The sequence below is a fragment of the Myotis daubentonii genome, chromosome 2 (assembly GCF_963259705.1).
Source record: "Myotis daubentonii chromosome 2, mMyoDau2.1, whole genome shotgun sequence".
Classification (NCBI taxonomy): Eukaryota; Metazoa; Chordata; class Mammalia; order Chiroptera; family Vespertilionidae; genus Myotis; species Myotis daubentonii.
This window is the reverse complement of record NC_081841.1, coordinates 55,613,228-55,626,094: the sequence shown is the minus strand read 5'-3', so window position 1 is coordinate 55,626,094 and position 12,867 is coordinate 55,613,228. Positions and strand designations below refer to the sequence as shown.

The 12,867-nt window shown below is 34.3% G+C and overlaps 1 protein-coding gene across 1 annotated transcript; it reads right to left on the bottom strand.

Annotated features, from left to right (window-relative positions):
* Window positions 1-7,577: 7,577 nt before the first annotated feature.
* Window positions 7,578-8,519, bottom strand: LOC132226547 (olfactory receptor 6C2-like; the record flags this gene model as incomplete). The annotated part of the gene is made up of 1 exon (XM_059681149.1): window positions 7,578-8,519. A coding segment is annotated over exon 1 (942 nt), but the record flags the coding sequence as incomplete, so codon positions are not given.
* Between the last annotated feature and the right edge of the window lie 4,348 nt (window positions 8,520-12,867).

Genomic DNA, 12,867 nt, shown 5'->3' with positions numbered 1-12,867 from the left:
TTACAGAGAGGAAGGGAGAGAGATAGAGAGTTAGAAACATCGATCAGCTGCCTCCTGCACACCTCCTACTGCAGATATGCCCACAACCAAGGTACATGCCTTGACCGGAATTGAACCTGGGACCTTTCAGTCTGCAGGCCGATGCTCTATCCATTGGGCCAAACCCATTAGGGCGACACTTGCCATTTTAATTATGATGTGTCTTGGAGTGGATCTCTTTGGGTTCCTCTTGATTGGTACCCTCTGGCTTCCTGGTATTGTATGGCATTTTCCCTTCACAAGCTTAAGGAAGTTTTTGTCATTATTTCTTCCAACAGGTTCTCTATACCTTGCTCACTTTTATTCTCTCTGACACACCTATGAGGTGACTGTTGTTTCATTTCATGTTGTTCCAAAGTCCCTTTAAACTGTCCTCATGTTTTTTAAGTATTTTCTTTTTTCTGCTCTGATTGTTTTTTTTCCTACTTACCTTCTTATTGACTTATTCAATCCTCTACTTCACTGAACCTGCTTTTAATTCCTTCCAGCATATTCTTGTGTCAGATATAGTATTCTTCATTTCTGACTGGTTCTTATTCATAACATCTATATCTTCTTTCATGCTGATGTAGCTTTCACTAAGTTCCTTTAATTCTCACTAAGTTCTCATTAAGTTGGAACTTAATTGGAGCATCTTTGTAACCATTACTCTGAAATCTGTGTCTGATAACTTGCTTCCCCTCCATCTCTCCTAGGCTTTGGTGATTCCTCCTTTTCTTTAATTTGGGAGTTATTTCTTTGTCTCCCCATTTTTGTTGTTTCTTTGTGTTTGTTCCTATGTATTAGATATATTTGCTATGATTCCCAGTCTTGTGTGGTGGGCTTTTGTAGTGAATGTCCTGTGGGACCTAGAGGTGTATTTTGCTTGTATTTTTCAGCTGTATGCTCTAGTGATGTCCCTTTTGTGGGTTATTTAGACACTTCTGTCCAGGTTTTTGTTGTTCCATTCATGGGAGAAATCTGTTTTCAGGCTGGCTAACTGTGAGGCTTGGTTGCTACCATGTTGTGTGAACTGTTGTGTAGGTTTGTCAGTTCCTGTCAAAACTAAACGTAACTGACAGGAAATAAACCGGAACATACAAAATATCCTGAAAACCACAATGAAATCAAACCAAGGAAAAAGAGAATTAAGAAAGAGAAGAGAGAACACAAATATTAAGGCAAAAAATTAAGAGAGAAAAAGATATTATTGCTAATAGTAAAATAATAAAATTAAAATAAAATAAAATAAAAAAGCTACTGGGAGGTAAAAGGTGCTGGCAAAAGGTTCTGAAAAGAAAGAAGAAATAGCAAAAATTAAGAGGATAGTGTAGGAATAGGAAAATGTTAAAAAAAAAAAAAAGAGAGACAAGAAGTCTGAGAAAGAAAGAAAAAATTATGCAATGGTATCAAGAAAAGAGAGAAAGGTAAAGCAAAAGAAAGCATGAGAAAGACAAAGGAGAATAAAGAGAAAAAAGGTAAAGAAGGAGGGCAATAAGAGATATAGAAGAAAAAGGTAAAGAAATGCAATAAAACAGAGAATATGAAGAAAATGCTGAAAATAGAACAAAAAAAAAGCAAAGCAAAACAAAAAAAGAAAAAATTAAAAAGTCATAAAACAAAACATCAACAACAATAGAGACAAAAAAAGAAAAAGAGAAAAAAAAAAAAAAGAAAAAAAAGAAAAAGAAAAAGAAAAAAGGAACCAACCAAGTGAAGTTCATCTGGGCAGTTTATGGTGTCTGAGGCTCAGTGTTTTGTATGCTAATTTCAGGCCTCCTGGGAGGTACTTTTGCATCAGCCAATCGCAGGAGCTGTCCACATTTGGCTCTCAGTGTCTTTTTATAGCCACTCCAGTCTTTTTATTATTGTTAATGTCTCTCTTTGCTTCTAGTAAGCAAATGTATTTCTGCTTTCACTAACCTCAGGCCTGTCTGAGGTTCTCTGTGGACTGCCTCTTCTTGTCAGCTATTCCACCTCCCCTCTGTGGTTGCTGGTGTCTTCTGAAGAGAGTCTTTAGGGCAGATGCAGACTACTGTAGTTTAGAGATTTCACCACCAGGCACTCAATGAGGGGAAATTAATCTATGCTTCAAAGCTGACTTCTCAGTCTCTACCATTCTCTACCATTTCTTTCAACTCTAGTTCCCCCTAAAATGGCCTGATGAGGATTCAGATTGGATACAGCCTATTGCCTTTTCTGTGTGAGCAGTTTCAGCTGGCTTGGGCTCAAAACAGATTCCTGTGAGCACGTTGCCTGCCACCTGGTCCCAAACAATAATCCTTGAGATTATTACTCTTAGACTGCCCTCCTCTAAGCTGTTCTCCATTCCCTACTGAACTGTGCCCATCAGAGGTACATGTGGACACATAAAATTAATTATCTCAGGCCCCAAGACTTCTGTGATGTACACAATTTCTGACAGTTATTCAATTATACAAGAACATAAGTGTTACTGTAAAGGGATTTTGCATACATAATAAAGTCCTAAATAGTTGACTTTAAGATAAGGAAATTATCCTTGGTGGGACTTTGTTGGAAGCTATCCATTGTCTACACCATCATGAAAGTGCAAACAGGGAACCCAGAAGGCTGATGGACCTTGAGTTTTGGCAAGGGCCAAAAGCTATGCACCTATTGTTCTGTGGAGACAATGGTGGCTCAAGCAATTTCTTGACCTAATAGTCTCAAAGTAAATCTTTACTAATATTTATTTACCTTTAAGATAGTCCGTCTGCTACTGGATTGCCTGCCTGACTAAGGGCATGATGTATATTCTAAAATTGAATAAAAGCTAACAGGGCCTGGGCCCCAGTGAAGCCTTTCCATGAGAGAAGGGTTCTCTGCATGCCCCCCCATGATTTCCAAATTCATATTTCTTGTCTAGTGTATTCATTTGTGTGTGGCCTTTCTCCAGATCTTGAACCCTAGCCATGCAAGTTGTGGCTTTCACAGGCCTTGTCAAATCAAATGAGCGCTTCAAAAGAATGGAAGCTTTTGAAAGAAATTTGAAGCATGTGATTTGACATGAGGAAAATTTTCTATATCTGGCTTTGAAGTTGGAGGGATTTATGTGGCAACTACTAGAAGTAGAAAGCAGAGTCCCAAGCAAGATGAACCCAAAGAGGCCCACACTAAACCACATCATAATTAAAATGCCAAAGATTAATGTCAAAGAGAGAATCTTAAAAGCAGTAAAAAAAGCAGTTAGTTGCTAATTTCTCTATTTGGACTGTTTTCCTTTTGTTGAGTTGTGAGAATTCTTTATCTATTCTGGGCACAAGTATTTTTTATCAGAGAATAATTTTGGATATTTTTTCCTAGTGTGTGGCTTTCCCAGTATCTGCATGATGTGTTTTGAACTACAATTTTTTTTAGATGAAATCAAATTGACTTTTGCTTATCTCTTACCACTTGTGTTTTCAGTGTCATATCTAAGAAACCATTGTATAACCCTAGGTCACAGAGATTTACTCTTAGGTTTTCTTTTAACAGTTTATTTTTGAGTGTTTTACCTTTTACCCTTAGTTCTATGATTTATTTCGAGTTTATTTTTGTATGGCACGATGAAGATGACTAAATTCTTTTGCATACGGTTATCCAGTTTTCTCACACCATTTGTTGAAAAGACTATTCTTTTCCTAGTGAATAGTCTTGGCACCTTTGTTATACACCAGTTGACCATTTTAGTGGTTTGAATAGTGTCCCTTAAAAAGATATGTCCAAGTTTTAACCTGCAGAACTTGCAATTGTGACCTTTTTGGAAAAAGGTCTTTGCAGAGGTGAGTAAGCTCAGAAATTTAGGAGGCCCTAACTCCAATGACTGGTGACCTTGTAAGAAGGGAAGAGTATGCAAAAAGCCATAGAAAAGAAATCCATGTGAAGTTGGAGGCTGAAATTAGAATCATGCAGCTGCAAGTCAAAGAGTTCTAGGGGCCACCAGATTCAGAGAGAGGTAGAGAAGAATTCTCCCCTTTTTCCTTTTGGGGCAGACAGTTTTTTATGTGGAGATACTTTTTAGTTATTAAACAGTACTTTGGAAAAATAAAATTGTGCATAAAGATAAATTATGGGCAGAGCAACTAATGAGCAGGGTCATTGAAAGGTTTAGTGCAAGAGTTCACAGGAAAGATCCAATGGTGAGGACTCCTGAGGGTGTGTCTGGGGGACACTTAAGATATTTATGATCACTATTTTACTTATACTGCTTAGACGACAATCACTTCTTCTTTTACACACACACACACACACACACACACACACACACACACACACACATATATATATATATATATATATATATATATATATATATATAATTTTATTGATTTTTTTACAGAGAGGAAGGGAGAGGGATAGAGAGTGAGAAACATCGTTTAAAGAGAAACATCAATCAGCTGCCTCCTGCACACCTCCTACTGGGGATGTGCCCACAACCAAAGTACATGCCCTTGACTGGAATTGAACCTGGGACCTTTCAGTTTGCAGGCTGACGCTCTATCCACTGAGCCAAACCAGTTAGGGCTGACAATCACTTCTTGCTTGCTCCTAAATCCTTGGTTTTGTATTAACTTTATATAATTTTACATTATTGTAGGAAACGTGGAAACAAACAAGCATCAGGATTCCCAGAAGGGAAGAACAGACCATAGAATGTTCTTTACTATAAAATTCAGGGTTAGACAGAAAGAAAAATATTTGCCAAACACCTGATCTTTAAGAGTCACTTTGCTTTGCCCTGTGGACCTTTCAAAGCTTAAAATGGTCTAAGAAAATCACTTTAAATTTTAATGGCCTAATATGTAAATTAAGAGACAGAGGTTGTCACAGTGAATTTAAAAACAAAAGCCTTGTGAGAAATGTTAAAGATTTCTTCTGTTCCTTTCTTTCTTTCTTCTCTTTTTATTCCTGTATGTTTTCTATAACAAATCAACTTTATAAATTGACTTGGGTAGATAAAAGTAAAGTGACGAAGAAAGATATATTAACAATAATAAAAAAAACTGGAGTGGCTGTATTTATTTCTGCCCTATTGTTATTTTCTTCCATCTGCCTACTTTGGCTTTGGCTTACTTTTCTTTTGCAGGTTTCTTAAACTGAAAGGTTAGGTTCATGATTTGGGATTTTATTTTTTAATATAGGTTTAGTGCTGCAAATTTCTCTGTAAGCCCTGCTTGAGCTGCATTATGTAAGTTTTGATATGTTGTGTTTCTGCTTTCACTCATCTCAAAGTATTTTCTCATTTCTCATGTGATTTATTCTTTAATCCATTGGCAATTTAGAAGTGTGCTGCTTACTTTTCATATAATTGTAAATTTCCCAAATTTTATTTATTTATATTTTTCTTACATTGTGTTTGGAGGGCATAATTTGTGTGATTTAAATAACTTTTAAGATAGTGATTGTTATATGGCCTAGGATATGATCTGTCCTAGAACTTTACATGTGTCTTTGAGAAGAATGTGTATCTTGATATTGTTTGGTGGAATGTTAAATAGATGTCTGTTAGCTCTACTTGGTTTATAGTATTGCTCATATCTTTTATTTACCTGATAATCTTCTGCATCATTGTTCATTATTGAAAGTGAAGCATTGAAATTTCCCACTACTATTTTTGAATTGTCTATTTCATGCTTTATTTTTTTAGATTTTGATTTATGGATTTTGGGGCTCTATTCCTAGTTGAATATATGTTTATAATTATTATGTCTTTTTGATACTTTTTTTATTATTATAAAATGTCTCTCTTTGCTTCTAGTAACACGTTTTTTATCATATAATTTTTTTGGTCTGATAATAAGATACCCACTTCAGGTCTCTTTTGGGTGGTATATATATTTTTATACTTTTATTTAAAACCTACTTGGGTTTTGTATCTAAAATTTGTAAAGAGTAGACAGTGTAGAATAGACCATTTAAAAATGCATTCTGTTGTTCTGGCCAGTGTGTCTCAGTGGTTAGAGTGTTGTGCTCCTGCACTAAAAAGTTACAGGTTTGATTCCTGGTCTAGGTCATGTGCCTGGGTTGCAGGTTTGAGGGTGGGAGGCAGCCAATCCATGTGTCTCTTTCACTTTAAGGTTTCTTTCTCTCTCTTTCTTCCTATCTTTCTCACCCCTTACATCCCTTCTACTCTCTCTAGAAATCAATGGAAAAAATATCCTCAGGTGAGGATTAACAAGAACAACAAAAAAGCATTCTTTCAATCTCTGCTTTTGTATTAGAGATTTTATTCCATTCATATTTAATACAATTACTGATAAGGTAGGTTGTAAGTCTAACATTTTGCTATTATGTCTCTGTGTGTCTGCTGTCTTTTTTTGTTCCTTTATTCATTCATTACTTCTTTTTTTGCATTAAATGAAATATTTTTTCTAGTACTCCATTTTAATTCTCTTGTTTCTTAAAGTGTATGTTTTTGAATTATTTTCTTAGTTGTTTTCCTGGGTATTACAAAGAACATCTTAACTTTTAACAACCTAGTTCTGAATAAACAAAATTAATTTTAATAGTGTGCAAAACTGTTCAAATACAGCTCTGCTGCCTCCTCTTACCTTGGTACTATTATTGTTATACAAATTATGTCTTTATGTGTTATAAGCTCAGCAACACAGTTTTATTATTACTTTCTTAAGCATAGTTGGTAAATAATCTTATATCAGTTATATTAGTTTCAGGTGTATAATATAGTGATTCAACATTTTTATACCTAAATCTGTCACTGTGGAAACTTATTTCTAATTTTTTAATTTTACATATGATTTATAGATTTTAAAAACTTTCTTTGTGTGATTCTACAATCAGGGTTTTAAGTTACATCAGGGAACTTTTTCTGCTTTTTTCATTTTTTAAGCTGATAGCCAAAAATGTTTAAACTTAGCATGTGAATATGTAGTAGGCAGATGGTTTTAAAAAATTTCCCTTTCATTAAATGTACATCAAGATGGTAATTTTAGTGTCATGTTGTTGTGCTAGTTCTAAAGGTTTTTCATCATGTGGCAGTTGAAATCTCATATTCCATCTTTATGTTCATCCATATTTAAATTCATTCAGCTTGATATATTCTGACATATCTTTATTTACTTTTCTGTAATCTATGCCAGTTTACATATGACAGTTTATATATAGTCTTTGGCTGTCTGTTTCCAGTATCCTCTTTATATGTGCCACCTATTTACTATAAGATAAGGTAGCATTGAAAATAGTTATTAAGTTGTGTTGACAATTTTCCAGGTGTTTGCATTGGTAGTACTTTTCCATTTTTTAGTCTACCATATTTTTCTCATTCTGGAATTATATTTGTATAAAACCTTGTGCTTTTTATTTCTGCATTACACGTTATTAACCAAATTTTATTAAAGAATTATATCCATGTGAATGAAATTGTTAGATAGACTTGAAATAGAGAAATTAATTTGTAAGACTACCCCATCAGTATAGTAAAAGAAATTGTAAAATGTTAATAAAACTGAAAGAGAAATTATTAAGACAAAATATGATTAGAATTTTACTCCAAAAGTTGAGGGAATATTCATCTTTTATTTTAATTAATCAACCACTTTTTTCCTTTTCTTTAAGAAGAATGCAAGCCTTTTGATTGAGTCATTCAAGGCTTTCTTCACTTGCTTGTTTCTTAGGGTATAAATAAATGGGTTTAACATAGGTGAAATGGAAGAAAAGAGCAGGGAAACTCCTTTGTTAAGAACCACCTCTTCCTTTGCTGAAGGTTTGATATAAATGAAGATGCAGCTGCCATAGGTGATAGAAACCACAATCATGTGGGAAGAACAGGTAGAAAAGGCCTTTGTCTTCTGTTGAGCAGAAGACAGTCTTAGAATTGTCATGATGATATAAATGTAGGACAGAACAACACATGCAAGGGTCATGATAAAAGTCAACACAGCACAGGCTAAAATCATTCGCTCTATGAACCAGGTGTCTGAGCATGATATCTTTAGCAGAGGAGTGGCATCACAGAAAAAGTGGTCAATGACGTTAGAGTCACAGAATTCCAGATTGAGGCCCAGGCTAAGTGGTGGGATTATGATTAACAAACCAGCCATCCAACAGCTGATGATAAGTCTGTTGCAGACTCTGTTATTCATGATGGTCACATAATGCAAGGGTTTGCAGATGGCCATGTAGCGGTCAAAGGACATAGTGGCTAGAAGAAAAAATTCTGTTATCCCAAAGAGATAAGTAAAGAATATTTGAACAGCACAAGCTTCATAGGTAATGATTCTGTCACCAGTTGATAGGTTGTACAAAAATCTGGGAATACAAGCAGTTGTGAATGAGATTTCTAGGAAAGAGAAATTTTGTAGAAAAAGGTACATGGCGGTTCTGAGATGGCAATCTATGACGGTGAGGGAGATAATGGTCAGGTTCCCAGCTACACTTAACATGTAGGTAAAAAAAAGAAAGATGAAAATCAGAACTTTCAGCTGTGGGTCATCAGTCAGTCCCAGCAGGAAGAATGTTGTTATTGTGTGGTTTCTCATCATGGATTCCTGCTTTCTGCCCAGTCTGCATGAAAAATTCAAAGACACTTAAGTAGAGTGTAATGAAACCAAAATGAGCTTTCAATACTGGCTGTAAGTGCCAAGCAAACTGACTTGACTATGCTGAAGTGATCACCTTGTCTATGTGTAATATTTTTAGGTGGATATGAGCAGTAACTATATTTTCATTTTAACCTTATCTTCCATCTAATAGTTTCATCTTTGTTACCAACAGCTTTAGCTTAGTATACTGAGTAATGGAAGCTAGTGCTCAAACACTTTGTAATATTGAGAACTTTTCCAAGGTTATATTTTAAAATCTTTCATCAATTAATTACAAAGAAATGTATTCGTCTTCAATCTGCAGTAAGTGTCTCCAGGGCTTGGAAACCCCTATGTCAATGAACAATTAAGAGCTTCCACTGCAGACCTGATTATTTTATGTGATTTTACTTTTACGGTCTTTATTTAAAATACACTCTTCCTACTAATGTGGGACCAGGATCAACTCTCACAAAAAATTTACAGTGTCCTCAGTTAAACCTCAAGGTTTATAGACACTATCAGAGAGAAGGAAATTGTTTTGGTTTTAATCTTTGCTTGAGGGTTGAAAGCTTCCCCTAAATTAAGGGCTACTCCCAGTACAACTACAGTAGATGAATTTGGTAGGCTGCTAGGAACACTTCTACAGCTATTTTCCTTCCTCTTCTCCTAAAGTCATGGGCATATAGGCACAGTATCACTGTGATATTGAACTCAGGTTTTCACATTCCAGTCAGGTTTCAGTGTTCTAAAACACACATGGTTTCTTTTTCAATCAGTGCAGTTTATCCATGAAACTCAGTTTATCCTAGAAGCTAAAAATCAGGAATTGAAAAAGTAATTGACCTTCAAATGTGATTGATCCACTTCTGTTTATTTAACATACATTTGAATCAGCATTTGTAATGGAGGAGGGGTGTCAAATAAGAAGATAAATCATGACTATTGTCACTATATTTTACATGGGAGTATGATCATATTATCTGTGAGTGAGTGAATGTGTATGTCTATGTCCTTTGTTGTTGTTAAGTTATGATTGAGCAGATAGGAGGAGTTTATTGTCTTGATATGTCTCAAACTATCCTAAATTAACTTTTGCATAAATATCAACTTGCCATAATTTTATCTATTCTAGTAAAATAAAATTTAAAGATGATATAATAAATAACATTTGGTCCCATTACAAAATATCAAAATTACTAACAGCTTTTGGTTGATAAAGACAGATACAATGCATTTTTACACAGAAATTTATGACATTTTACAAAGGGAGTACTAAAGAAAAATTCATTGTACTTACTTTTTTTTCAGTCAATCATAACTTCAGGTTGTTGTTTAGCAACATTAGTTCATAAGACTAAAATTTATTTTTTCATATCTGTTTTCTATTGTTCATTATTTCACTGTATGTTTATGTGTGGTTTGGAAATGCATAGATCTTTCTGATAGCAACAGAAATTATGAAAAATTTTATCACAAAGGATTCTATTCACTATAAAACCAAAGAGTATTTCCTCATGCTGCCTATACCTGGAAATATAAAGCTGTTCTAAGAGTTGAGAATTAGCAATAACTCTCTCTGGTTTTAAAGATCATGATATTCTGATTTCCCTGAGCAAAGGTTTGCACATTAATAAGGTTGGTGTTTATTTAGCATTAAATCCTTTGTGTCATAATCTTGGCAAAAAGCCAAATGCATGCAGCTCTGAGGAGAAGAATATTCTCAGAGGAAAGAAGATGAAACAGCTTAGAGATTAGAAAATAGGCAACAAGAATGAGATAATGCACTATTCTACATAATTATGATTTAAGTTTATATCATCCAAATACGTTGAAGATCAAGAACCCCTGATTTTTCCTTGTATTTACTTATTACCTCATTAATAAAATTATTTCCAAAATTAATCAGGTAATATATATATGATGTAATGCAGTAATAATGTTACCACTTTGGTAAATATCCTTTCAGATTATAAATCAACAAACTTGTTTAAATGTTATATGCATCAATTAAAAATAGGTGAATCATAATAGCTGGTATAATTGGCTGAATAATTTGTAAAGATGACTATAAATCAAAAACGTTTTGGAATAAAGATCATTTGTGGGTCCCAACAGGATGAATGTTGTTATTGTGTGGTTTCTCATTATGTATCCCTGTTTCCTTCCCCATTTGCATGAAAAATTCAGACACTTGAATGAGCTTTTGACACTGGCTACAAATGCCAAGCAAATTGACATGACTATCTTTTTTTTTTTTTAATATATTTTATTGATTTTTTTTTTTACAGAGAAGAAGGGAGAGGGATAGAGAGTTAGAAACATCAATGAGAGAGAAACATCAATCAGCTGCCTCCTGCACACCCCCTACTGGGGATGTGCCCACAACCAAGGTACATGCCCTTGACCAGAATCGAACCTGGGACTCTTCAGTCCACAGGCTGACACTCTATCCACTGAGCCAAACCGGCTAGGGCAACATGACTATCTTGAAGTGATCATGTTGTCAATGTGACATAGAGACTAAAAATACAATACAAAAGATCAATGAAATCAAGAGCTGGTCCTTTGAAAAGATAAACAAGGTTGATGAACCTTTAGCCAGACTCATTAAGAAACAAAGAGAGAGGACCCAAATAAATAAAATCTGAAATGAAAGAGTTAAAGTAACAATTGACTTCACAGAAATACAAAGGATTGTAAGAAAATACTATAAAAAATATATGCCAACTAATTGGGCAACCTGGGTGAAATGGATAAATTCCTTCAAACATATAATATTCCAAAATTCAATTCAGAAAACCTGAACAGACCAGTAACAACTACTAAAATTGAAGCAGAAAAAAAAAGCAAAAAAAAAAAAAGCTAGTGAAAGCCTGGACTGCCAGGCTTTAACAGGCAAGTTTTACCAAACATTCAAAGAAGAATTAAAATCTATCCACCTCAGACTATTCCAAATAATTCAAGAGGAAGGAACACTTCCAAGGTCAGCATTATCCTAATTCCAAAACTAGATAAAGACACTACACAGAAAGAAAATTACAGGCAAATATCCTTGATGAACATAGATGCTAAAATCTTCAACACAATATTGGAAACTAAATCCAGGAATACGTTAAGAAACATACCTATACTAATTAAAGTTTGATGCACTGAAACAGACAAAGTAAAATACTGAAAATATAACTGGATTTAAAACTTGTAGGCCAATGTTAACTGATCTAATGCATGTGTAATTGGAGTTGAGAACAAAGAAAGACTGCAGGGCCTGGGCTGGGGGTCATAAAAATATTCAAAGAAATAAAAAATGCATGAAACAATACAAATTTGATGATAATAAAAGTTTGATAATCATTAAGAAGAATAAACACAAAAGAAATCACACTAAGGAACATAACAATAAAATTCCCAAGAACAAATGATAAAAACTCAAAAAGCAACTACTGGGATAAACATAAGAATGATCACAGATTCCTCATCAGAATAAATCATCTTTAAAGATGAGATTCCCTGAAAGGGAAACATGCTCTAAGTTAATCCAGTTCTGAGTTAGATGGGAGAATATTCTGGCACAGGATTATCCAATTTAAGGAATAGTAATAATAATATCTAACGTCCAACCACTGTCAACAACTGCTAACACTGATAATATACTTCATTGATTTAGGGATCACTTCCTTTGAAAAATTCTCTTGAGCCACTTGTGTGGGTTTAATGCCTCTCTTTTGTGCCATCTTGAAGTACTGGTTATTACTATCTTAGCATTCAGCAGTATGAAGTACTTTGTTGAGATTTGGGACTATGATTTATTCAAATTATATCATACTATTAGCAGAATTCCAGACTTACAATCAAATTCTCAAAAAAAATTTTAACCTATAATATGTGATTTGATTGTTTAACCTACTGACTTCAAATACACTTCTAGGTTTCTCAATCAATGCAATTGGTACTCCCTTTTAAAATATCTTTAACAAAAGTTGTCCATGTCCTTGACTGCACATGGCAGCTATTGACATAGTTTTGCTTTGGTGGAGGAGTTATCACTAAACCTTTAGCAACTATATTGATGCTGAAAGCTCCTTCTAATGACCAAAGAGATAGCTCCCTTCCTCTTTCTAATTTTATATTTTTCTCTTTTGAAGATGCCACATATCTTCTCAAAACACCTCATTGAGATATTAAAGCAGAAGCCAAGGATTTACAATCCTGTTTTCATTATTAGCTGTTTCCTATTTGAGGCTAACATATATCTAGTCACTCACGCTTGAATACTCAAATGTTTTGTCTTTGTAGTTGGTATCTCAAA